The sequence below is a fragment of the Caretta caretta genome, chromosome 18 (assembly GCF_965140235.1).
Source record: "Caretta caretta isolate rCarCar2 chromosome 18, rCarCar1.hap1, whole genome shotgun sequence".
NCBI lineage: Eukaryota > Metazoa > Chordata > Testudines > Cheloniidae > Caretta > Caretta caretta.
The window spans coordinates 21,822,065-21,848,946 of NC_134223.1; the positions used below are offsets into that span (position 1 = coordinate 21,822,065).

A 26,882-nucleotide genomic window follows, 5' to 3' on the forward strand; every position below is an offset into this window, starting at 1 on the left:
TAAGTCCTTGGATCAACCTTCGTGAGAGCTGTCAGTTGAGCTTTGGATCGGACCTTTAACAAATCACATGTTTTCCCGTAACAGATTCTTTCAGTGAACCAAGTTATTCTGAAAACTCTGTTGTTTGACCCATCAACCCTTCTATTTAGTAAATTGTACATGATACTGAAGGAACCAATAACGCCTTGAATTCACACCCATGTGCTTTATTTCTTTAACCATGTATTTCAGCCGTTGGTTTTGGCTGACTTTGCTTTCCCGTTTACCTTTGTTTTCCAAAGCGGTCACGCAGGTTACGGAATTTTTTTTCCACACTATAATTTGTGGTTGCAGGGAAGCTCATGACCATCACTAGCTCAATCAGCCCCTGCTGGTCCCTGTCACAAGCGAGGATGTAGGTGGTTTTAGTGTTGCTTGCTGGTCAATACAGTTTATTAGTGAGCGTCTTGTGCACCTCAATACTATGTGCTGTCATTAACACCTCCTTAAACTCCACCAGTGACCACTTATCCCAAAGCCAGCAGGGGAATGTTGGCAGCTCAAGTTTTGCAGGTTGATGGGTCCCTTGAGACAACTTCAGCGCTGACTTACATTCTGATTTTCTTTGTATGTATGTTGTGTACAGGTTCTTCCAAAATTGTCCTCTTCTATTATACACGAGATCGATAGTATTTTGGGCAATAAACCATACAGCAAAAAGGACTACAGATCCTAACTGTGCCTGCTGTCCCCCGGACTCTCTCGACTCCTAGTCTTCTGTTTGCTTGCTTAAGCTTTACTGAAGCCAAGGGAAGAGTGTGATTGGCATCCGAAGATACCACGTGGCAAGATGTTCTGGAGAAGTTGTTTACCCTGTTGCTGCAAGACTACATAGGCTTATTATGCACCATTTCTTTTGAATGCAAGAAGAGTCCCAGGCTGGGAAGATTTCAGGCCTCTGGGCTTCCTTTTTTAAAAGGAGAAACTACGTTTTTCACAAACGCACGCAGAATATCTCTGCTTTTCGTTGATTCCAGCTCCTGTACGATGTGCTTGAATATTCAGATCTGACACACACACCATTTCCCTGTAAGAATTCTAGTCTCTCTGTTCCAAAAGCAACGCTGGCTTTACAATGATCTGGCTAATGTGAGTGCGGAGGACTGTCTGTGGTAACCATCTAAGAATGTTAGAAACAGCTGTTTCGGGAGTATTGCCTGCATCTCCCAGCTGGTTCTGTTCTTTAGTTTGCTCTGTATCTATTTCTGTTGGAGAAGATTGAATACTTCAAAAAATACAAAGGGAATCAGCCAAGTTGTTGGCAAGCCGCTGTAAGAGTTCATGCTCTGCGATTTGGTAGCCTCCCCAAGGCCCGCACTGGGGCCGGGGGTGTTTGTCACAATGCTTTTTTTTATTTTTCTGGTGCCTCATATTGACCTTCTGAGGTGGTGGTGCTATTCGCACAAGGCCTGAGCCCACTCAGTTCCAATCAGGGGGCTTTCTTTCCCTGTGAACAGGCTATGTCCTCAGCCCAGGCACCTCTTGGCCTCAGTGGGCTTCCCGGGAGCTTTGCGGAGGACTGAGTGCAGGACGCAGTTTGCGACTTTGAACAGAAATGGCGCGCTGGCATTGAAGGCATTCCAGTCAGAATCCCTCACTGTGCTGGTGCTTTTCTCTCCAGCAGGCAATGCTGTTTTAACACGAGCATCTTGCTGGTTTCATTACTTCCTCTGTCATTCACTCAGGTCTAGGTTCTCATTTACAACTAATATGAAGTTTTACATGTACAATGTTTATACTCAACGTTTTAAACAGTGTAACTGTTTAGTATGAAAGAGAGCAGAGACCTTCAATTAATCTCTGTCCAGAAAACATCCAGCTTTAATTTTAGATGCTTGATTTCCTTAACACCCAGAATCTGTGATATTTCGTAAGCAACCTCTGAAACTGCTTGAGCCAGTCATTGCTTTAAAAGGAGCAGGGCAGACAGGGATTTAGTTTACATGTGTTCAGTGGACAATCATGGAGTATCGTTACCAACTGCACACAGTAAATGATGGTAATGAGCAATTTAATCCAAGAGATTGTCGGTGTAAGGAGTTCAAGCCACCAGACTTGCGGCTGTGTCTGGTCTGTGGCTGGGTGCTGCTCAGTAATGTGGATACTGCACACTGGACTGAACAGCTGTAGTGCGTATTTTTGAGAATCTTTTGCCTTTGCAAACAAAAAAAAATATTTTTTGTATGTTACAAAATCATTATTCTTGTTTCAGATCCCTGACTTGTATGGGCTGCCACCTGATATGGTACCAACTTTCCCTTAAAATTTCAGTCTGCATTTGTAGGTACTTGTTTCACTGATGACATATGTGCACAGCTATTACAGGGAGATAGCTTGGTCTCGCTTGCCAGATGAATTACTTCGGTAGACTGCTAGGTTCCCCATTTCCACTAAAGATTAATCTCATCTTTAGACTGATTGTGGAACCACTGAGTCAACTTGATATAACAGTCAACAAATACATATTCATTTCCTGTCCTAAACTCATAGGTAACGTTGCTGGTGCCGTTAAACGGATGCCACTTTCCACCCCAGAGGTGGCTGCATTTCACTGTTGGCTATATGGATCCCTTTGGGATGGTTCTGCAAATCAGATGCTATCGGATAAGCCACTTCACACTAGGTGGTCTGAGATCTAAAAGCCGCAGAAGTTTTGCATTACTGTAGTAATCGCATACTTCAATTTTTGGTATAATGTTGGTAGTATTTTCTCATAACCATTGCATAGATAACCATATGTTTAGACTACAGATAAGATTCTGTTCCAAACTTCCAGGAGCTATCCCCTTGTCAAGTGCTGGAATAATTCTGCACCCTAAGGGTAGCAGAAACCTATCTAATTTGGATGGTCTACAAAGCAGGCACAATAATACTAATGAACAACGATAAAGCAATGGTGGTGAGGAATCATTGTTCCCTGGCAGGGGTTAATGTTTTTAAGGACTCTGACTGCATTTATTTAGGTTTTACAAATATTAGTGCTTCTGTTCCCCTTTTTCTCTTTCAGGGGGCAGCTGGTCCAAGCACTCGCCCAGCAACACTAGGGGAGCTGGGAACTTGCTCTGAAAATGCACTTGCATTTCTTGTATTAATTGGCACTACCCAAGCAGTGCCTGTTTGGTGTTTGTACAGAGATTGTGTGTGTAACCTCTCTAGCACAGCAGGATCAGAGCACTGCCCCAACCTACAAAAAACCCACACGTCCATTGGCAGAGCTTTTTAAAACATCCCTCAGCTGTGGCCTCCCACCACTGTAGGTTACTGCAGCTACCTTGCAGAAAGCTGATTCGCTTGGACCATTTTTGTCTTGCTCCTTTTTAAAAGGCATTTCTGCACACCCCCTGGACTGGTCTCTTTACAGCTGGTGGTGTGGGCTCGGCCTGTCTTAAGGCCCCGCCTGGAGGTAGCTCCCTGGGCTCAAGCCCCAGTGCAGAAAGACAAGTTGTGATTTGCACCAGTTTATTCCTGATTGACTTTGCAAATTAGAATATAAATTACACCTGTGCATGACTCTGCTGGTCTGCAGTAGGGGTCTGAACCCCCACCCATGGCTGTAACCTCACCATATGACCAACGTGCTCAATGCTGTCTTGCTGAGCCACTGCTGTTCCTGCCCCCCATCCAGCCCCAGCCACAGACCCTGCCCTGTTGTAATCAAACCCTGGTTATGGCCAGCTGCCTTAATGGTTCTCATGCAGAATGCTGCTCTGAGTGAGAACTGTGTACGGGGCTGCTCAGTGTTTCAGGCCTGACGCTTGTTGCTACTGAATTTAAATTTCCTTTCATATTAGCGTTTGAGGCTGGATTAAAAATTGTACAGTTTTTAAGCTGCTGTAAAAAGGTGGTTGGCCAGTTGCATGGGGTGTTAGCTTTCTGCAGCGGTGCATGTTCAGGGGGGCGGGCTGTGTCCTGCAGGCAGGCAGGAGCGATGAGAGCCTGTCCCCATACTCGCAGTGCTCTGCCATACACCTGTGAGCAGGGGAATAAACACCTGGCTTGTGGGCACTGAGAAAGGGCCCACTGCTCGGGTATCAGCTGCTCTGGGAGTAGGCTAGTCAGCGATTCATTGCCTTTGGTGGTGGTGGTAAACCCCAAGCAGAAATGCCCCAGGAAAGCTCAGCGTGTTGCTCCCCAGCAGCAGGGAGCGGGTTTGGGTCTCCCCAGCGTAAGGAATGGGCAGAAAGTTCCCGGCAGGGTGAGTGAAGGATGGTGACAGCCTTGCCTACGATTGCACTTTTTAGCAGCTGCTGTTTGTCTGGCTTGTCCCATGTTAGCCCCAGCCCCAGCCCCACAGTGTCCCCAGGGAGCGCTGTGGGGTGCTGCACATGTTCAGGTGAACGTTACGCTGAAACCACCCCCCGCATCCCAACGCTTGCTCCTGTGGCCCCCGAGCGTCCCCTCCCAGAGCTGTTCCAGGGGGTTTCCACAACTTCCAGTTGCCTTTTCCGGTCTGAGCCTCCATATCCCACCCCAGGGGCTTTGCTTGGTTTCCTGTGCCCTTTGTTCTGTGTCCGAGGCATGTAAGGCAGGTCAGCTCTGGTGTGTGCACTCTCCCCGTCATTCAGCGAGCCCTGCTCTTTACCCTGGAAACCTCCCCTGCACCTAGTAGCTGTGAATTACCAAGGCCAGTTATTGTCCTGTCTGTCAGCCAATCCTTGTATGTAAATAAAGCGCTTTCTTGAGAGAGAGAGAGAGACACAGCGAGGGTTGTGATGATTACACTAGCTAGAACTGCATAAATGACAGGCCAAACCAGCTGACTACATTGTGCTGCTGAATGATGATTGCGATGGACATTCAGCTACTGTATTTATGGAATGACAAAATAAAAGGCCAGCCTGATCTGTCTGCAGGAGGGTTTCCTTGGCTGCTTTGGACCGAAGGCGTCGGGAGCCTGGGCTGCATTAATCCTGACGGGGGGATCCTGCACCATCATAGTGCCTCCCCATGCCCTTTGGGTCCCTGCCATGGCATTACTGGGGCCAATCATGTGGCTTCCCTCGTGCTCCAAGCTCAGCCTCGCGCTGCAGGTCCCCCGTTGGTTCCTGGGGCTGCCTGTTTCAAGCAAGACGTGATGTCCCCGGGGGGGAAGCAGCCATCACCCCTCTCAGCACTGAGGCTGCAGAAACCCCTGCTGCGAGCCTGGTGTGGCTCAGCAGCTGCAGGCCTTGCTCAAGCTCAACTCCCCCTGCGCTCAGTGGCTTTCCAGGCCATGGCAATACTTCAGCTCCTTCAGCCTGAAACCCAGGTGCTCAATTGTCTCAGAGCGGAGAGTAGGGGCCTATGTTTCTGCTAATGCGCGTTTCAGAAACCACGTGTGCTGAGCCTTTGGCGGAAGGGAATTTCAGCAGCTCTCAGCCCTGGGGAGGGAAAGCCAGAGCCTGTGCATGCATGTACCCCCTCCAAGGGCACTTGCTGTCTCCTGGAGGCAGAAACTCCATGGGCCATGCTGAAAGGGGGGGGTAGAACAGCGTCCTGCTCTTCCTGTACTGATCGTGTCAGACCTACCTCCTGCATTTTCAAGTGACTCACGGGAGCTAAAGGCCCCTCCCAAGCTGCCTACAGCCCTTCATTGGCCCATTTCCACTCTGCTGCAGAGGCTGCGGCTGTAACAATAAAAATAATTGGGAAACGTTTTTGTTGACTCCTTTTTTTAAAGGATTTATTAAAACACAGAAAACAAAAACAAATACACACAGTACAAAGTAAATGTGATTTGTGTTGGCTACAGACGCCAGAAACGCTCCTACAAAAGGTCAGCACGGTTCAGTTAGTATCACAAAATAACAAACCAAGAATCATGAAGGCAAAGTAGCTTTAAATGCTTCTGGTTTTCCCTAGTCTATTCCCCAAATCTTCACTGCCTTAGTCTGTATTTCACTGGAGCTTTTTCAACTTGCTCAGAATTGTTGCATAATCCCTTCTGTCGATGACCATGTAGGTGGGAGGAGTTAATACTGGCCCCACTGTCCAGGCATCAGTGCCTTTCCCTGTTGCAGTTACTGGTAGGAGTCTACTTTGTAGTAGAAAAAAAGCAGGTTAAAAAGCGTTGGGGGGAGGGGTCATTTTTAGCTAGTTTAACATAACCAGCAGTGAGAGCCTTTTAAAACGCTCATCTCCTTGTTGGGGGGTGGGGGGAAGAGGAGGTACGGAAATGGTTCAAACACAGCCCAAAACAAAACACTGCTACAGGAAATCTAGCCACTGAGGAGGGAACCATCACAAATGAACTTTGGACAGAAGAACACACTGGTAGCTCTGTAAACATCAGAGATGTGAACTATGAGAGTTGCTAATTTCCCTTCCATTAAAAGCCTTTGCGCTCATTAAAAATCTTCTTGCCACAAAATAAGGTGGCAGGCCACAGTGCATTGGCTTCCTCTGCACTAGCACGGGGCCTGCCTGCAAAGACAAGGCTATTGTTTGCCCCCATTCCATGCTTGCAACTCTTCAGTGTCCGCTCCCAGCGGCTGACTCTCAGGAGCGGACTGCCCAGCTATTACAGAATGCATTTCACCCCCCACAGGCATGCATCTCCACCAAAATGCAGCCACCTCTGGAGTGCATGCTGCATTATCCTTCCCTGGGAGACACACTGGTACCCCTAACCGTCCTGACTGAAGAAGCCCTGTTCCAGGTCAGCCAGGATCTGGGAGCGAGCACTGACAGCCCTTCTTTTTCCTGTGTCACATTGTGCTGGGGGCAGCCAACTTGCCCTGTGGAGGGAGGGGACGGGGTGAAAAGCTACTGCTGCAGAGTTAATCCTGGCCCTGCTGTTTTCAGGCACCGTGCTACTGCATACATGCAGCCACTGCAGTGCCGTTAGCAAGGGGCTAGCAGCGTGCAGGGAGACCTGGCCTATTAACAAACCTAGCCCTACCAGTGAGTAAGCCAGCCCCAGCCTTGCCTGTTCCAGAGGAGACAATCGACAGATGATTGCCATCCCAGAGCCTGGACGTCTTCCACTGTCCCAGCAATCGCTCACCAAGCCATACTGGAGTAGGGCTATTTCACTAGGAGGGTGGTGAAGCACTGGAATGGGTTCCCTAGGGAGGTGGTGGAATCTCCATCCTTAGAGGTTTTTAAGGCCCAGCTTGACAAAGTCCTGCCTGGGATGATTTAGTTGGGGCTGGTCCTGCTTTGAGCAGGGGTTGGACTAGATGACCTCCTGAGGTCTCTTCCAACCCTCATCTTCTACGATTCTGGGGGGGGCGAGTGCTTCCTCGCTCTGCTCCAGTTCAACCTCCAGAATCCAGTGAACCACCAAGCCCAAGGAGAAGGTTCTGGCTGGAGCAGAGCTAGATATGAAGTGATGAGGGAATTCAAGGTAGGTAGATGCAACGTTTGACCCAGGAGCACTTCCCTGACACGCCTCGCTCCTCTCCTGCCAATCAGCGTCTGTGCCAAGAAAGGGCTGGCAATGTCGGGTGCAGAGAGGAAGAGGGTCCGGCTGGGCATAGAGTCCCCTCCCCACACACACACACACACCAGTGCTTGCCAAGCAGCAGCTCTGCTGGCAAGCGGGGGGCTCCTCGGCCATGGGTGGCTTTCACCGCAGGCGGGTGCAGTGAAAGGCAGATTAGAGAGGGCAAAATGGCTCCCCAAAGGAGGAGGTACAGCACAGCTGCTATCTCGGGGCACTGGCCCGGGGGCAGGCAAGGCGGACGGGCTGCCTTTTATTCTCTGCCCCAGTAAGAAGGACGCCCCCAGCCCTGTGGCTCAGTAAATGGATACAGCAGACCCTAGGCCTCAGCTAACATAACAGTGCAGGGTCTTTGCTGTCAGCAACTCAGCTCTCACGCCAGACTGGGAGAAAGGTTTCTTGGGGTGTGCAGTGACCTGGCAGTCTGCAGGGCAGCGACCTGCTCACCAAACCCAACACAGAAACAAACGCCTGCTTCTTACACCAACAATCCCCAGCTCCCCACGCTGCGTGTTACCTGTGAAGCCAGGTGCCAGCTGTCCACACTCTGGGCCAGGCAGGAAGGTCCTAGGTGACTGGCACATTCTCTGACAAGTGTCTATGGAGGTAACTACAGCACCTGCATCGTACATAGCTCACGTCATCCTAACCCACCCAAGGCTTTGACCCCCTGAATCCCACGCGGTCTGCTAGACCAGCTAGATCTGTGTATTAGCTCAGAAAACTGCCCTCAGTCAGCACAGGCTAGGCAATTCGTCTGTTCAGTACAGGCCAGGAGTCAGTGAGCAGTCCGGAAATATAAACACAGCTCATTTAACCCATTCCCTGCTGGTGAGACAGACATCTCCTGCAGCATGTGTGTTCTCCCTTGGTGCCTGCGGAGGGTTGGCAGGACAGCGGGCACATTCTCCCTCGCATACACGGGACATTTGGCAGCAGAACAGTGGCTTGACGTGTGCATGCATTTGCTCAAACACAAAACGGACATAAAAATAGAACGACCCTAGGAGGCTACAGAAAAGAATTAAGCCTGGCTCCTAACTGACACCTCAGGGTAACTGGACTAGAAACAGAGCTTCCAATACGGTCTCCCTTTACATGTCGATAAAACCAGAGACATAAATACTGTTACTAGATAATCCCTTCATAATTCAGCCAACATTGTCAAGACAAACTCTTCAAGTCTTCAATAAGAAAGTGCAAAAAATGTACAAGGAAATGAAATCCCCTTCTAAGAAGTTCTTGAAATGGGCTGGGGGACGGTTTGTTTTGAAGAACACTTTAAAATGTGAGCAAGGCAGCCCCTGGCCCCAACACCCACTGGGCTGAGAGTTAGTCTTCGATGCAGATGATGTCACCAAGCTTCCCCTTGCGTTCCAAGGCTGCACCATCTTTCAGTGACTCGGCTACTTTTTTATCGGGGTGGCTGGAGGGCGGCCCATTGGGTGTCGCTGCAAGAACAAAAGTGAATGCGTTACAGGCCACCTGGTTTCCATTCCCCTCCCTGTCGTGTGGGCTACCATGTGCACGGAAACGCAGTGCAAGGTGACGGCAAAGCGGGCGTGACTGACCCCAAGAAGCAGAGAAGGCAGGGCCACTGGCCAACCTAAAGGAAACGTTCTTAGAAGCAAGCACACCAGCTGCATTCCCCTAGCCCAGCACCCGCGTGCACACACGTCCGTGTTCAGTTCACAAATAAGCACCACCCGATAGCAAGGCAAATGCAACATTTACACAATAAGGTGCTTATGGCCCAGTGCACACGGCTCCGCTGCTCGCTCCAGCTCACTGCTGGGAATGCTTGAAGCGTGCTGGCTTGTCAAAACTGCTGTCAATGGCCCTGAGCGGGCAGCGGGCTGGGCCGAGGGGAGAGAGGCACGTGGTGAACTCTCAGCCTTCTCAAGCAGTAGCTGAAGAGTCAAAATGTAGCGCTCTATGAGCAGGAAGGAACACAATGGTGAAGGCTCTGAGGGAATGGCCCCCGGGGATGGCAATGGGCAAGACAACTGAGAATAACAAACTGCTCTCAGAAATAGCCTGATTTAGCACCTTGCAGAAGTGACAGCTGTCCCGGAGAGTCCTTTCCGTCCCTGGAGCAGCTTTGCTCCCTGCATGTGGCCTTAAATTGCAGCACGGGCAGTTTAGGTTGGACATTAGGCAAAACTTCCTAACTGGAAGTTAAGCACTGGAATAAGTTGTCTAGGGCGGTTGTGGAATCTCCATCATTGGAGATTTTTAAGCGCCGGTTAGACAGACACCTGTCAGGGATGGTCTAGATAATACTTAGTCCTGCCGGGAGTGCAGGGGACTGGACTAGATGACCTCTCGCGGTCCCTTCCAATCCTATGATTCTGTGTGTCACACACTGACCACAGGGGGCCATGCCGCCCACCACGGACTCAGCCACCCGTGGGGCAGAACACCCAGTGCTGTGCCAACGGGCAGAATGGGCGACAGGGGGGTCGCAAAGGAAGACGCTCTCAGTAGGCAGTTCTAACATGACATTATATGTCATAAGATGAGCCACTATTAAGAAACGTAACCTTAAGGGATCTAGTACTGTAGGGAACCATTTCTGGGGGGTGGATCTCATCAACTGGAAAGTGCCTCCAGGCGACGCTGGCAGCCCTTGGCTAGCGGAGGCATTGCTGATGGGTAATTTCCATGTCTCACCATCATGAACCAGACACCACGTGTTGGGTTTCATTCTATTTTCATATAAAGTCATGATGGCTGGCAGGGCTTGGTCACATGGCCAGGGAGCTCTGCCCTGCCACTGGATACTTTACAGGAACTCATTTCCTGGGTCTAGGAGGAAACTGCAAGACAAAGACTGAAAATCGCCTCAGCCACCTGTGAGGCATGTCCCATTGTGTCTGGAACAGGAGCTTTGTGCAGAGAAAAGGGGACACCCGGGACTAACTCCTGATTTGGACCAGGACTGGGCTCACGGTCAGGAATCAAGTAGGACAATGCCAGGCAGTCCTGGGTGCTGAAGAATGGCCTCACGGGTGAGACCCAGCAGCGCTCTGAGAGTGGGCTAGCCTCCCAGCACCTCTGGGTGTGTCTGCCCGGCAGACTCACACCAGCGCATAGCAGTGTAAACATGGCCGCTGGGGCGGCAGCTAGGTCTGAACTCAGGAGTGAGCCTGAGCTGACTGTCTGCACCGCTGGTTTACGGGCACTAGCTCAAGCAGGGCTAGCATGAGTCGGGCTCCCAGCTGCAGTGCAGACATTCCTCGGAGTGCTACCTCTAAAAACAAGGGGCTTCCAGCCCAGCCCAGCCCAGCAACCTTGGAGAGAATTCCACAGCGCGCTGCAAGGAGGAGGAGAGGAGAGGAAACCTACTCGAATGATCCTTGCAAAGCGGTGAATTATCCTGGCTAAAGACTGCTCGTTGACTGACGATTCCTATTGCCCTCTGACACGACCGCACCAAGAGACACGCCGAATCCTCTGGGGCAATAAGAGTTTTCCCAGAGCTTGGCTTATTTGCTGAAGACTCCTTTGCATTTCAGATGAGATCTAAGGTGAGTTCAGTGCCACCATGGTAAAAATACAAGGGAGAAATGGAAGGCAGAGCCTCCTGTGTTGCTGTGACTGGCGTGTTCGTTAATGCACTAACTGGTAGCTCAGACAAGACACAAACCAAGGGAGAGGGAGGAAAGTTTAAATGGACGCAAAGTCCTGGAAAAAGAGAAGGTTCTGGCTGCACGTCATGTCTCACTGACGGGCCCTCTGCACTGGGAGCTCACATCCTGGTGAGGAGCTTCCCCGATATTTGTGCAATGCCAACCTCATCAATACAGCACTGACTGAACTCAAGTCCAAGCAGGCACTGGGCTCAGAGTAAAACTTGGGATGGATTCTCTGGGAGCTGGCTCTTCTGTAGGCTTTCCAAAGCCCTGACCTGCAATTTGGAAGGGATGACACCAGACAGGTTCCATGCAAAAGTACACATGCTGTATCCACACCAGTATGTTCTCAAGGCAACATGGCTCATCAGCCTAGGAACTTCCTGTCTTCAGGAGCAGAAGGGAATGTGAGGTTTGATTTGAGGAACTGGCATGAGAACAGGGAAAACTATTCTGTGCGAAGAGAACAAAATGCAGAGATTCCAGAAATCAAAGATGTCCGTGAAGCCACTACACTGGGCATTACCTGCTAGCCATGACCTAGCATCGCAAGCATGAGCCTAACTACGCACATGAGAAGAACGGGACACTCCCCAGATATGTTACCAAAAAAACAACAACGCAACCAAACTGGTGGGTCTGAGATGAGTCCCCCCAAAACAGGGATGCCTAATGACAGGCCCACTAGCCCCACGACTCTGCAAACACTCTCCGTACCGACTCAGAATTGCGGGCAATGTTGATGTTCCTTATCCTTACAGAGCTGGAGCTAGGTGTTTCGTAGCGTGCCACGAGCGATAAGCCCTGTGCCCTAGGAGCTCTGGAGCCCCGGTCCTTCACATGTTACTTTGTGAATGGTGCGGACGGAAAGGCTGCTCCCCATCTGACCCCGTCAAACCAAAGAGCTTCACTAATCGCATGGGCACCGCTGCTCACTGGCATTAGTGGGTGCAAAGACATGGGAGGGTGGGTCAGAACCCAAGAGAGGCCCCATCATTTCACTCCAGCATCTCCGCAGCGACTGCACCAGTTACAGCTGCTCTCTGGGGACTACCCCCGGAGCTGACTGCCCGGAGGAATGACTTGCCCAGCAGCATGTGACTAGGGGCCGTGTGGAAGAGACAGCTGGGCTACCACCATTCAAGGAGACAACACTAACTATATGCTCCTGAACATTCTGGATTTATTAACTCATTCCACCTCGTGATTTGCTGACACTTAGAGTTAATCACTTACTAGGCAGTGCCTGAGAGATGAGACAATACGATACGTTTAGCAGATAGTAATAAGCATGGCCTTACCTCAGGTGGGAATAAGAACTGCAGAGGAAAATCTTGGAAACGGCTAAATATCTATTGATAAGAGAGAAAACATCTTGCTTGCCCAGTGGTCTTTGGCTTTGCTTGTGGCCCAGTGAAATTTGCCACTTTAATTTCTGCAGTTAGAGAAAGAGGCTGCTAGAAATCTCAACCTACCGGTCACGTAAGGTCCCAGCGGCATCTGACTGTAGTTGACAATCCCACCTGGTCCAGGACCCCGGAAGTTTGGCCCAAAGTTGTTGTTGTAGAGCTGGGAGGACGCGAAGGAGCCCTGGAGAAACAGGAGAAATAACAGCTATGGTGCCCTCCAGACAACCAGCCCTGCTCTCCCTGCTCACCACGCACTGGCGTGACCGGGACACGTCCCAGGCTACCTGCTCAACTTCTACTCAGGCAAAATGCCCCGGGGGTCACCAAAGAGAGCGTTGCTCAGACACCACCGTGCTGAGCGTGGGAGGCGGAGACGTTTGGCCTACGTAAGGAACGCAGGACACGGCACGCAGAAGTTAGAGATGGAAAAGGCCTGTTAGGTCAATGTATCCATCCTCTGCCGATTAACTCCCTAACACTGCACCATACAGAGACGCTTTGCAAGGGACTCTCCAGGCCGGTCACCAGACTGAACAACTCCACTAGCACAAGCCAGACAGCCCAAGCTGCTGGGGGCCTGTGCGGCCCAGGCCCCGTGTTTCTTTTCGGCTCTCTCTGACCTGCTGGACCGTGGGGTCCCCTCCTCGGTTAGTGAGACGACTCAGGATGCTCCGTTCAGACATCTGCAGGCGAGCAGCGACTGGTGGTATCCTGGACAGCATGGAGGGCAAGCGGGTCACATCTGCCTTCATGTCACTCAGCAGCTCCTCAAGCTGGTTCAGAACTGCAACACAGACACACGGATTACACCCAGTGTAGCTAGGAAACCTGCTCTCCCACGCTGAGCGGGGGGATCCTGGGGAGGGAGCAGAAGGGACAAACTGATTCCAGTGGGGTTACGTGGGGGGTGAAAACACGGTGACACGTCCTGGACACTGGAGGAGAGGAGACACGGGAGCTGTACTGGGAGAGCTGGCGGGGCTCAGAGATAGTTTGCCGAGAGGGACACGGATTTGAAGTTGAGTGGACGTACGGGGGCGTTGTTCTCCACACGTGCCGAATGCCTGCACCTCCTTCACCGCACACTTCTGTGCCGAAAGGAAGTGATTTTCACACACTTTGTGCCCTCCTAATTCCACCCCTGAGCCATCCCCCTCAATCCCAGCTAATGTCAGAATCCCGCAAGCTCTGGGCCCCTCTAGCCACACCGAAGCAGCCGTCACAACAGGCTGTGCACCTGCCTGAAGCCACGTGCCACAGCAATTCTGTAAACGGTGTGCCCGTCTAATTCCACACCCTGCCCCCTCCTAGCCCGAGGGAGAGCAGCTCTCTCATCAGCCACCTGCCTTCCTGCATGGCTCTCCAAGCACACGGCAGCAAACAGGTAATGCATATCTGGGGGCTGCTGCCAACCTCGTGTTCATGTTCTGCCCATACTTGGCTACTTGTATTTTTCTTGTGTCCTTTAAAATGGCAGAACCTTTCCAGCGTTTCCCCATCCACAGCTCAGATCCGTGTCCCCCATCGAAGTGTTGATTTGCTCCCATGGGATGTTACGGTAATGGCCCTTGGCTGGGATCTGAAGACTAGGACACTGAGGGTGCTGGACAGCGAGCTGCTGCTCGGAGCCCCCCAGAACAGCTGTTTTCTGTCTGGCAAACAAGCTATATTCTGCCCTCTCTACTCTCACATTTGCACACCAAATTCCGGCATGGACTGTGTCAGTCTCCGGCCAGGAGCCCTTATGTAGCACCAGGGAGCAGCACCTGCTCCGTCCTTTGCCCAAGCGCACTCCTCCCCAGTCTCCAGTGGTCCTAGCTCCAGCAGAATTGGCTGCAGTTTACGCAAGTGACTATTTCCTCACTGACAGCTCATGAATCAGCAGAGCTGCTAAGCTGTTATCACCTGGGGCAGACTGCATCAGGCTGGCAGGCTCCATGGCCCTGCCAAGGGATGGAGGGCTCTTACACTGACCCACCCTGTTAACAGGAGCTAAAGCCCTGCTCAGATCTGCTGGGTAAACGTAAGAACGTAAGAACGGCCAGACTGGGTCAGACCAAAGGTCCATCCAGCCCAGTACCCTGTCTACCGACAGTGGCCAATGCCAGGTGCTCCAGAGGGAGTGAACCTAACAGGTAATGATCAAGTGACCTCTCTCCTGCCATCCATCTCCACCCTCTGACACACAGGCTAGAAACACCATTCCTTACCCATCCTGGCTAATAGCCTTTAATGGACTTAACCTCCATGAAATTATCCAGTTCTCTCTTAAACCCTGTTACGGTCCTGCCTTCATAACCTCCTCAGGCAAGGAGTTCCATGCCTTGTTAACTCCACTAGAGTGCTGGGTGGGACCCTCCAGCTAGAGAGAACACGGGGCAGAGAAAGGGAGACCCTGTAGAAAGAGCCAGACTTGGGGAAGAGACGCATGTTCTGTGCCTGGGGGGTGGTTTGGAACAGGAAGGGAACATCACCTACTTGTACGATCACTTCTGGACTGCCTGGGCCAGTATCCCTGAACACTTTAACCCCATTCTGTAATGGTTCAGAGGAGTCCGACTGCTGGGGAGGTAAGATCCTGTCCTTGGGCAGTCAGGAAAATGAAGGGAGGATTTGGGGGTGGAAGCCCTGCAGAGTTTTTTGCCATTGCCGTAGAGCAAGGCTTCGCTTCAACCATGTACCTCCAGAGGAGAAGCAAATGTCCCCATGGGCACTGCTGCCAGGAGACATTGGTCCTCAAAGCCCCTGGACTGTAACAGCAACTTTGTCCCATTGACTCCTCTGTTAGAGTGCTATAAACGGATCCCACGCCCGTAAATCGACTTGGTATAATCAGTCTGTTACAATCGGCAGTGGGAGTCTGTCAAGGCTTGGTGCCAGGCACAGCACACAAAACCTGACACACGACTGGCTAGGTGGGGACCTGCTGGAGCCTCTGCTGGTCTCTTGGTTCCAAACTCAGTCTCCATCAGACTGACTCATCTAGGCCTGGGGCTGTTCATCTGTTAACTCTGGGCTTCAGTCCCGACCAGCCAGACATGGCACCGTGTCTCCTGAGCACCTGCACATTTGTAAGCAGGTGAAAAGCACGTTCCTGGTTACCCTGGCTCAAAATACCCTCAAGGGGATCAAAATACCCTCACGACACCCTGTGCTAGGCAAGATCTGCTCCAGATCAATGCACCAGATTCAAATGGGGCATTGGGTGCCGCTCTGACACCCCCAAGCCTGGGGCCGTTTAATAAGCCGTGCGAGTAAACACTTCTATACCTGCCAGTGGGAACGGCTGCAAAGCAACGCTCAGGTTCAGGATGGTGACCTCAACCACACACACAGTGTGGCCACTGGGATCTTCCGATCGGAGCCTCTGTGCCCGGGCGCCTCTGTGCGCACATCTGTATGGACACAGGCTGAGAACACCTCACTTCTCTGCTATCTCGGTCTCCCTAGGCTTAGGGGTGCCATGCAATCCCTGGGGTCGCTAGGGGGATACGCAACCAGGGCTCCCAAGACACCCCACATTAGGCAGGTGTTGCTGCGCGTCACAAGCGGGGCTCGTTTCAGGTCTAAGCCATGTCTTTTCTGCCCAGGGAAGACTGTCTCCCCTTGGCACCTTGGGAGCCATGAGAATCAACCCACTGCACACTTGCATTTCCCCTCTGCTCCTGCCCTGGAAGCAAATGGCCACGGTCCCTGTGGTCAGGAAAGGTCAGAGGGACGTGGCCAGCGCCAGGACACGGGAACATTGTGAGACAGAAACACCAGCCAGTCACTTCCTCCTGGTTGGATTTATTGTCTCTCTGCCCCATGCTGGTACCACTCCCCCTGCAAGTCAGCTGGGAACACCGCAGCCCCCGCTGGCTCTGGCTCAGCCCCAGAGAGCCCGTGCGGCTGGCGCTCCTCTCAGCCCCGGCTAGGGAGGGAGCAGGCTATGCAACAGCGACAAACCTTTGTGCAGGACAGCATTGGCAGGCTTGTTCCCAGCCAGGGACTCTTTGGAGAGATGCTGGTGGCTTTCGGCAAGGCACTCCACTTCAGCCAGACGGGCGTTCAGTGCCATGGCCGGGTGATTGGGGTCCTGGCTCATGTTGAGGTACGCGGCCCTTCGCAACTGCTCCTCTATCACCAGGGCCTGCTCCAGTAACTGAGACACATCCAGAGAAGAGAGAAGAGTCTGGGCCAGATCCTCGGCGGGGATAAATCGGTGCTGCGCTGGCTATGCGGATTTACTCCGGCCAACGTTCCAGCCCTCTGGCTGCCCCACTTGTCTGACACGGGGGCACCCACAGCCACTGAGGGGGAAGCAGACTTTCCCCTCCCCCTTAGGCTTTTCCATCTCACCAAAGTGGAGGCTGGGGGGCCAGTCTGTGGGGCCTAGCCAGTCCTCAGACACTGCTGTGGCTCAGACGGAGCGGACGGTTAGTGCCAGCTGCTCTGACTGGCGGCGTAGACACCTGGCCTAAGAATTAGGTGGAGAACCCTTGACTCACTGCGCAGAGGCCAGCCCTTGGCAAATGGATGGCAACAGCTTTAACTCACTCCCACTTGGAGTGCAGAGCAGGGATCTGGCAGGCAGCCCTGTTAGACACTGAGCAGCTGAGGACAGTTGATTTATACCCATAGAAGGTCACGCAAGGCCACAGCAGTTCCCTTTGCTGAGCTTAGTAAGAGCTGAGTGAGTGGGAACGATGCTCAGCTCCCAAAACAAGCCTAGGGGAACCCACTCCATGGGACCCTGATACCTGACAAGAGGCCCCTGGCCTAAGTAAGGAGCTAGGCAACAGTCTCATTGCAGTGGTTCATTGCCACTCCATGCAGGAGAAATAGCACGTAGGGTCAGGGGCTGTCTGCAGCCCATTCCCTATGAATCTGCGTCTGGTGCCATGGTCTCCCTGCCAGGCGCTTAACGCCCTTGCAGACCACTCCCTGGCTCTCTCCAGTGCATGAGACTGGAGCCCACTCCCCACCCTCCAGCACAGCTCCACTAGCCCTCCTCCAGAGGGGGGCACCTTCCCTCCAGGCTCACCTTGAACCGTCGGGCAAGGAACTTGTTCTTCATCTCGAGGTAGTTCCCCTTGTGTATCTCCGACTTGAATGGCTCATTCAGAATCACATAGCGCGGGTCGTTCTGGATGTCCTGCCAGCGGGCATAGCCATGGCTGGGTGCAGGGAGGGGTGTTAAGGGAAAAGGCCAGATTGCCAACTGCAATCTCATTGGTTAGCCTGGGGAGTTCGCTTAGTGACACTTTCAGCCTTTCAATAGCTCTCGTCATCTTCAAAGCACAGCACTAAGTAACCGGTGCAGCACTCCTACTGTGGTCCCCTGGTGACAGACTCAGGGTAGTTAAATGACGTGCCCAAGGCCAGAGAGGGAGCCGGTGTCAGAGTCAAGACCAACACTCAGGAGAGGAGTCTCTTCAGAGCAACATGAAGACAAAGATCTTGCTCATCCTGATCACCTCCCCATCACCCCGCGGCGGCCCAGCCTCTCTGGTCGCCTCCCTGTCAACCGCGGCAAGGGCTCTCACTACAAGTTCAAGGATACGTAACAATTCCCGCCAGCAACCAGTAGTCATGTCTCCGGTGCCAGATGTCGTAGATCTTGCCCGAGGAGACGGCAGCTCTCTCCTCGTTCTGCCACAACGTGTGCAACTCTGAGAAGGCAAAGCCGAGCCACGTTCAGCCAGCAGCACGAGAGCGTACCTGCTGCTAGAACGCAAGGCAGGACTAGCCAAGAGGACGTATTCCTGCCTGCGGCCACTGGCACTGTGTGTAACCTCTGGGCCTTTGACCCATTTCAGCCACTGGCTAATGTCATCCTCTACTGAAGTCAATTGACACCTTAGAACCAAATCACGGGTCTCACAAACACCCCATCTGCCACCTTCTTATTCTGAGCAGCTTTGCTCCCTTTAAGGAGGACAGATCACTGGCTATAGAAAGCTGCCAGCTCAGTAGGAATGACGGATATATTTTTCCTTTTAAATGAGCAAAGAGGAAAGATCCCTCCCCCAGAAAACTTATGATGCTAGAGCTAGACGACTACAGCTAAAAGCTGTGTTCCTCAGGCATGGCTACTAGGATTCTAAGCCCCGGCATGCAGCTGGTGGGCAATAGATTGAATGACATGTCTGATGGTGCTATCCCTAAGCATTGGGAATAGGCCATGAAGAGAAGAGGGAGGCTCTCTCTCAACCTGGAGAGTGGACTTCATTACCGAAGAAAGTCTCTAGTCCAGGGCCCACTTTGGAAAGGGACCTACACAGTATCCTCTAGAAGCCCAGGGGACTCCATGCTGGCATAAGGTTTGACATTAATGATTCCTTCAGTGCCACGGGATGCACGGACTATGGTTACAGTGGATGCTATGACAACTGTGACATCAAAAAAAAAGGAACTGACAGGAAGTCCCATGATGCAATCACTCCTCGGGACTGGAGCTCTTTTTAAGTATGCAGCTATGTAAAAGGTCAAACCATTTAGGCTCAAAATTTAGGGTGTATCTATTAAAAATGGGGAGGGTTGCAAATATGAATCTGAATGGACGTGCTGTCCTGAATTAAACCAGCGAATGCTTTCAGTGAAAAACATGTTTCAAACATTCCTTTGCAGCATCTGCAACCCCAGTATAACCAAGGTCACAAAGGCCAGGAAATGAAAGGGAGTATAAAGAGAATATGAAACTGACCAGTATAGCGTCTTAGGCCAGTGAAATACAAAAAGTTAACAGTGAGCATAACTGGAATAAAGCAGATTTGGTTCTTGTAGTGCTTCCTGTTTCAATATTCTGTGGAGTTTTATTAGTCACTCAGGTGTACTTTATAAAATATGAGCTGAGTATACAGTGCTGCAAATGCTGAGGTGAGAATGACTCACGTGATAAACAAGGCTGATGATTTTAGCAGCATCACAGACCAAAGCAGTAGAGAACTCAAGACAGCTCCCTGAGCTTAGCTTTCCCCAGCAGCCAGCGACTTCTAGCACAGAGCGAAGATCTGGCATTGTGTTCTGGGACGGGAATTCCATTAGTTTAAACCGCTGTCAGGCTCAAATCCTCTAACTGAATATGCAGAAAACCTGAGCAAATCTTGGGCAGCTTTCGCAGGCACACTTTAAAAGTGACTGGGATGCTCTGTGTCAGCCCCAAACCCTGTTACCTGTAAAGCCACCATCAGCAATGTTGAACATGAATCTGAAGCTCATATTTTTATCCTCCTTCTTCCCATCCTCCTCTTCCTCTTTTTCACCATTTTGCTGAGTCTCACTCTGCTCCTTCTCTTCCACCTTGGTATCCTCTGCTTACCAAAGACAGTAACATCAGATAAGCACAACTGACCCTGCCATGCTGAGCTGAATTGCTTATTTCTCATCATTGCCCCATTAACTGCAGCAGCTCTCTCCTCAAATCGTTCTCCAAAACACCCCCACGTGCATCTCACCAGCCGGCCTCCGGGCCTCCCAGCTAGCACAAGCAGCGCCCGCCAGCCAAGATGCCCGTGGAGCCAGGAACGGGTGAAGTGCCTCTGCACCCACCTCAGAAAGGAAATAAGGAGAAGTGTCAGGGAGTTCTCTTGCCCGTCCCTAGAGCTATTCTGAGCCACTGCTCCAACTGCTAGGAAACATGGTCTAGTGGTTGCAGCTGGGCACTAAGGGTGTGGCTGGCCCGGGCCAGCTGACTCGGGCTAAGGGGCCGTTTAATTGCAGTGCAGTTGGGCTTGGGCTGGAGCCCGGTTCTAGGGCCCTGCAAGGTGGAAGCGTCCCAGAGCTCAGACTGTAGCCCCAGCCCAGGGAGCCTGAGTCAGCTGACCTGGGCCAGCCACGGGTGTCTCACTGCAGTGTAGCAAGACCCTAAGTCCCTCCTGAGGCCCATTCTGGCTCTCGCACAGACTCTTTGCATGCTGCTGGGCCCCCGTCTCCACTTGTAAGTCCAAGCCACAGATGGAAAGTCGGCAAGAAGCAGCAGGGTACACAGCTCCCGGGTGCGCTGCCGCTTCTCACAAAGGTGTGGTGTACGAGCCGCAAACATGGTCCATAAATGCACCTGCACATCATAATTAAGCCCTTTGGGGCTGGATCTCATTTCTCGTTATAGGCGTGTACACAGTGATCACAGCCTGTGGGCACCACCACAACACAGACAGGAAATAGCAGGAGCTGCTTTTCTATTCCCCTTTCCCTGGCCAAACACGCTACAGACACATGGCACACGGCCCCTCACACACAAACACACGCACGTGCATGCACACTGCTCCGTAACACACACAATTTTGGATCAGTTCTCTGTTGCAGTTCAGGTCATGGGCATCTTACCTGGCTTGAACTCTTTGTCTTCCCCTTTACCTTGGCAGGCATTTAATTCTGACTTTTCCAATGGCTTTTCCTTTGCCTGAATTGCCTCATCTGCAGGAATTAAACAGGACCATTAACAGGCAGAATGCTGTTTAGAAATGACCACCAGTGTCTCTGGACTGATTAGCCGGTCCTATTTAAAGTCGCAAAGTATGTGTTTGCCTGCCCATTGCAGCTGGTAGACCCACGTCAGAAAATGCAGTTTCCTCAAAACTGAAACGTTTGGTGGTTTGATGGGGAAACCCCAATTTGCATCATAAATGGATGCAAAAATTATGTTAATAAAATTGCGAGAGCTTATTCTAGTGTTAGGCCCATCACTAGAGCTCTCCCAGCACTACCCATGCGTGAAGATACATGCTCCTAGGTCTTGTGCTGATCCCTCATTCAGGGGTGAATGTCACCCTAAGCCACACTGAAGTCCCATCTAGCAGGGCACAGGCCTCAGGAAGAGGGGTGCATGTCACCTGCAGAGAGATTAACCGCTCTGTTTTACAAGTTACATTACATACAAAAAGGTTCTTTAAAAACTATGGGGGCAAAGAGCATGTGATCATGTCATTACAGACTGTATCATAATGCATATTCACGAGGGGGCCCAATCAAGGTTGCACGGGCATTTCCTAACTTGCGCGTAATTGATTTTACAATCTTTACATTCTTTTAATACAGTGTTTTTATGGACTTTCCTAGGTACAAACGAATTGCGCGATAGGGCTGTTACAGTTTTACATAATGGAACGCTGGGAAGATTTGAACTCTGCACCTTCGGGCACTGAGGAGAGTAGCTTGAACTACAGGATGAGCTATGGAGCCTCGCTGGGGGAATACCGCATGCATGCGCACAGGGCCTTGAACAAGGAAGGAAACAGTCTCTCAAGCGGTGCGGTGACAGCTGGGGCTGCCCCAGACTTCGTGGATGCTCCGCATGCAGCAGGTGCCTCACCTCTCACCGGCAGCCGCTCGGGCGACAGCTCAGCCTTTGCGCTCTCTTCCTGTTTCTCGTCTCTCGGTTTCTCCTCGTTTCTGGAGCTCTCTTGGTTTTCTTCATTCTCGGCTTTCTCTGCACTTGCTGGACCCTTGACGTCAAGTGGGGACACCACATTAGCCACTCCAGCTCAAAGGGCTCAGGGTATGTTGCTGCAAAACTGCCCAGAAAGCCCCGACTATAGCGTGGTCCAGCAGCCATGCCCTGGCTCTGATTTACAGCGGACACCTCTCTGCCTAGTTTCACCTCCCCAGGAGTCCTGGGGTAATACTACCCGCGGGCTGTGTGGCTCCGTTACTAAAGTGCTTTAAACGTGATCAATGACGAAAGTCAGGAGCGTAACCCTTCCTTTGCAAAGCACCATGTTACCAGAACGTGCAACATAGCATAAGGGCTGAGCAGTACAATTCCCATCCTGGGTTTTCAGAACTGCAGGCTGATCTCTTCACTGTGCAGACAGACTTCCCCACTGGGTTCAGTTTGTATGTACATAAAGGGACAGATTAGGAAATAATTAGCTACTTGAATAGTACCATGAAGGTGTAACAATGCCCTTGGAGAGAGGACACTGTGGGAAACCAAGCTGTGCCATGGTGAGATTTGTACAATTTAGCCATTAGATTGGCTGCCATTTCCTACCTTGGCACATGGACTGATACAGATGGGGCCACTTTCTGGCCCAAAACTGGGGTGAAGGGCCAGGGCCAGGGCCAGCGGAGCTCCCTGGCCAGGATCAGGATTGGGGCCGGCAGGGTTCCTCAGGTTGGGGTTACAGTTAAGACCTGTAGCTCTCCCCAGTTTAGGGTCAGAGTTGAGACTGGTAAAGGTTCCAGGCCAGGGTTAAAGGTCAGGGCCAGCAAGACTCCCGTAGGGGCACAGCGAGGGTCAGAGCTGGGGCCAGGCAGGGGGCGCTGTGTTCATTCACACAGGGGGCTCAGCCAACTGGGAGGGCGGCAAAGAGCATGCTCTGGAAGCCTTTAAATAATGTTGTAATGAGGCGGTGGGGGGGGCTGCACAGGGTGCCTGGAGCCGGTGGTTGTGAGAGCTGCAGGGAAATGCTCAGCACGAGCTTCAGGGCAAAGAGCCAGCTGACCTGAGCAGTGCTGCAGAGCCCCAGGGGCTGGGGAGAACTGTGCAGACACGGGGCACTGAGAGACTCTGGGCAGGGCAACGGGGCAGATGAGGCACTGGTCACTCTGGAGGCCATAAGATCAGTACTCAGGACACTCGAGGACGGGATGGCCCCAGAAACCTTTCTGTGTGCACAGCAGTAGCCCAGAGTGGAGAAGCCTGCAGAATGCCCCATGCTCTGGAGCACACAAAGGTTCCTGCGACAGCAGAATATGCTGCCCCTGCAGGGAGGCAGCACAGACAAGGGCTCGGAGGATGGCAGAAGCGAGAACCTCATCCCTGGGGCCAGCTAGGGAAGGGTCCTCGTAAACTCCCTCTGTCTGACCTACAAGCAGGTTCGGCCAGCTGGGCAGGGATTCCTGGGAAAGGCTTTATAAATACAACAGAGGAAGAGGTTGGGGGACACAGGGCCAAGGGAAGCAGAGAAAGAATTGCTGGTTCAGCCCAGCTTTGCTGTATCCTGGGGACACTGCGTGTGCCACTAATGGGGTGTGCGAGCTCCAAGAAAAGAAGGGGGAAAGGAGCTCCCTGCTACCTGGCTCTCAGCTGGCTTCTTGGGCTTTGGCTCCAATTGTTCCTTTTCCTCTTGGAGCCCCAACTGTATTTCTGTTTTGTCTGAAACAACAACAAAAAAGGACACCATGTGAACTGCGCTCAGTTGGGCCATTCGCGTGGTGCTATCGGGTAAGATTAACCCTTTGGGAGTCGAGCCCTATTGGAAAGTTCTGTTGTTCTAAAAACTTTCCAACTCGATTCCAAGGATTATGAGTGGGAAGCTTATTTTTAAGTCAAATGTTGCTGGTTATAGGCAATTTCATCCTTACCTTGGAAATAGATGCAGTTACTATGGAGCCTTTGTGTCTAACTGTTAACTTCCCATTGTTATTGAGAGGGGAAAGAACAGCTTGTAACTATGTTAGAGCTCAGCGAAAGTCCCAGTATATCCCAACTGGCCCTGCGGGCCCTGGTTTCCCAGGTAGACGCTCAGCGCCCGGAGGGCTTCTCCCGTCAGCGCAGGTAATCCACCTCCGCGAGAGGCAGGAGCTAGGTTGACAGAAGAATTCCTCTCTTGACATAGCACTGTCTGCACCAGGCGTTAGCTTCTTCTCTCAAGGGTGTGTATTTTTCACCCCCCAAGAGATGTAGCTCTGCCGATGTAAGTTCCTAGTGTAGACCAGGCCAGAGCCTAACCCAAGAGGAGTTAACTGGAGTGTAGAAAACTCGAGCTCACTCGGCAGTGAAGACCGCCTTTGTGGGGCATTATGGGAGAAAAGCCAGATCGATGCTGTGATCTCAGTCACTGTGGCCAAGATTCTCAAAAGCGACTTGTGATTTTGGGTGCCCAGCTTCAAACACCCTGCAGGGCCCTGGTTTGCAGAGGGTGACAGCCTGCTTTCTGGGGTTCCCAGGCCCTTTTAAGGCCTCTCAAGGTGGGAGTCCGAACAACTCCAACCATTTTTGGAAACCTGGGCGCATCTTGCTTTCTCAGCAGTTTCTGGACCCAGGATTATGCTCTCCATAAAGCAGCTTGTCATCACATTTACCTGGCTGTGCCACTGGCCCAGTCTGCATGTGTGCTGGGCTGGCTGGGACAGGGGTGTTTGGATCAGAAGAGACAACCTCGCTGGATTTTTTCCCCTCCGGCCCCTCCAGGATCAGATCAGGGGTGCTGTACTTCCCATTGACATGTTCAAACTCCTGAACCTGACGCACAGACACAATAATGAACAACACACCTGGTTAGTTTGTAAAACACAGTCAGACAGCAGAGCTGCCAATCAGAGAAGCGTCCCCAGCATTTCATAACCTCACAGACTGCGTGGCCATCAGTGTCCAGGTGAGAACAAGCTCACAGTGGGCTTTGTTGCGTTTGCCATCCAGCAGCCAGATACTTGAGCAGATCTGACTGGCCAGCACAGTTGCCTATCCAGTGTCCAGACCAGCACGGCTGCTCTGCATTTTGCTGCATTCGAGGCTCGGGAATGAGAGGCAAAAGCTCTACCAGGTGAGCTAGCAGGGGGCCCTGCACATGCAGAAGCGGAGCTCAGGAGCCCCTCAAGCTCCCCCAAACTTTGCCTCTCACCTGCTGTTCCCTGCATTTACTCTGCAGGAGACCCCTCTGGAAAGAAAAGGTATTCAGTTACTAGCACAGACGTGGCTGTGCAAACAAGTGACCATGCTAATGCCTAATGATAGCCCGTGTGCATGCCTGGGGTGAGACAGATGTCGCCAGAAGCCTGAACACACACAGACTGATCAGAGTCCATGCCTCCACTTGAAAGCTTCTTGCTTTACCTTTACTTTTTCCCCTGACATATCTGACCTTGCTGTTCTCTTCCCCTTTCATGTCACAAGTTCTCTCCCACACACCCCATGCACTTCACGCTGCTCTAGGTTGTTTTCCCTACACTGAATTTTCCCACCCTTCCTGGACAGTTGAGCAGCCCGTGTCGCTAAAGACACCGCATGAACTGAGGTCTCTCACTTTGACATGTTCCCATTTCCCAGTTTGATGTCAGGATCAATTCCATTCTCAGCGTGATCTCTTCTCAGAATGAACTGTGGCTGCTCACCAGAGGGTATTTGAAGGTTGGGGGCAAGTAGTACAGATAAAATGAGAACCTTCACCCAAATCCAAACCAATTTTTTTTTAACCACGGGATGTGGAAAGTTCTCCATCACTTGGCATCTCCGAAGACCCAATTCAGCTAGATACTTAAGCACATGTCTAATTTTAAACACAAATAGTTCCACTGGCTTCAGCAGAACCACTCACATGCTTCAAGTTTGGCAGGTGATTCAATATCTAGCTGACTCAGGGCCTAACATCAAAATCAGGTATCTTGCTCAACGATATGCTCTGGATCAGCCATAGGTGTTGGGCTGGATGCAGGAATCAGTGGGGGTTGTTTTCTGGCCTGTGATATACAGGAGGTCAGACTGGGCGATCAGAGACCAAGGACCCATAGGGCTTGGCAGGCAGCTTGCGCTGTTATTTTAATAAGAGGGGGTGTTTCCATAGACCCCAGTGTACTCTACATTCAATTCTTAGAGGCGTATTCAGTGGATCACTGGCAAGAAGCCATTCAGCAGAGTCACCGACATTCAAAGGAGCCCAGAACATACCTGCAATGCCACAGTCCAAATTTTACTCACCCACCTTCTTCCTTACTAGTGACATAACTCCTATCCTCGTCAACACGTGCTGGCGCGAGAGCCCTTCTCGGGGAACGCCATCCGCAAAGGTTTCAGCACCATCTGCTCCAGGCTCACATAAATGTCTCATAAACAAAGAGACATAAGCCCTGGAAATGAAAGGAAGAGTTCAGTCTGACTGAGGTGCCCTGGACCCTTCTCCACTTGCCGAGTGCCTGCAGCTCTCACTCCCGACCGGAATCTCAGGGGGGAGAGAAGCCGTGTGTATTTATAGGGAACCGTTCGTTTTCTTCGCCTTTCATTTTCACACTATGGGTCAATGTCTCTCCGGGTGTGAAGTGTAATTATTTACTGGTAGCACGGTAGCAATAGTCCCCGTTGCGTGGAGCACTGTACACACACATAATAAGACAGTGTCCATCCTGACGAGCTTACAACCTAAATGCTGCAGTTGCCTAGGAAACCTGTCGAGATAGGCAAGGACTGATGGCCTCTCCAAGCCTGGGGTCCCCTCCACTGACACAGAGCCTGGGCAGTGACCATGCTGGGGGCTTTGCAGCTCTTTGGGGCAGAGCTCTGATTGGGAAGCCTTTTCTTCATTTCTCCAGAGCCGACTGCTGCTTTTAACTGACTCCCATGTCCTATGCGAGACCTTCTGCCTCTTGCGCTCACCAAGGGTCCAGCCTGCCGAGAGAATGACTCTGGGCGAAACTGCACTGAAGTTAATGGAGCTGGGCCCGTTTACGGGAGCT

General features: G+C 51.7%; 2 protein-coding genes across 15 annotated transcripts in view; one reads left to right on the forward strand and one right to left on the reverse strand.

Moving 5' to 3' along the window:
* KCNAB2 (potassium voltage-gated channel subfamily A regulatory beta subunit 2) overlaps positions 1-4,891 on the forward strand; it is a 107,483-nt gene extending 102,592 nt beyond the window's left edge. For all 9 annotated transcript variants that reach the window (XM_075121189.1, XM_075121188.1, XM_075121187.1 and 6 more), the window contains one exon: positions 626-4,891. In XM_075121189.1, coding sequence (XP_074977290.1) covers positions 626-715 — 90 coding nt within the window. In that variant the 3' untranslated portion in view covers positions 716-4,891. The remainder of the gene's footprint in view (positions 1-625) is intronic.
* Positions 4,892-5,673: 782 nt separating this feature from the next.
* CHD5 (chromodomain helicase DNA binding protein 5) overlaps positions 5,674-26,882 on the reverse strand; it is an 82,614-nt gene continuing 61,405 nt past the window's right edge. For 4 of the 6 annotated variants that reach the window (XM_048825248.2, XM_048825245.2, XM_048825247.2 and 1 more), the window contains 12 exons: positions 26,135-26,279; positions 24,519-24,678; positions 23,510-23,589; positions 21,802-21,934; positions 20,817-20,906; positions 19,664-19,804; positions 18,052-18,160; positions 17,533-17,665; positions 16,455-16,650; positions 13,127-13,290; positions 12,573-12,687; positions 5,674-8,913 (listed from right to left, as the gene is read on the reverse strand). In XM_048825248.2, the coding sequence (XP_048681205.1) occupies positions 8,795-8,913; positions 12,573-12,687; positions 13,127-13,290; positions 16,455-16,650; positions 17,533-17,665; positions 18,052-18,160; positions 19,664-19,804; positions 20,817-20,906; positions 21,802-21,934; positions 23,510-23,589; positions 24,519-24,678; positions 26,135-26,279 (1,585 nt within the window). In that variant the 3' untranslated portion in view covers positions 5,674-8,794. Of the gene's footprint in view, positions 8,914-12,398; positions 12,450-12,572; positions 12,688-13,126; positions 13,291-16,454; positions 16,651-17,532; positions 17,666-18,051; positions 18,161-19,663; positions 19,805-20,816; positions 20,907-21,801; positions 21,935-23,509; positions 23,590-24,518; positions 24,679-26,134; positions 26,280-26,882 lie in introns of all 6 variants that reach the window. The other 2 variants (XM_048825249.2, XM_048825246.2) reach the window with 2 other exon arrangements.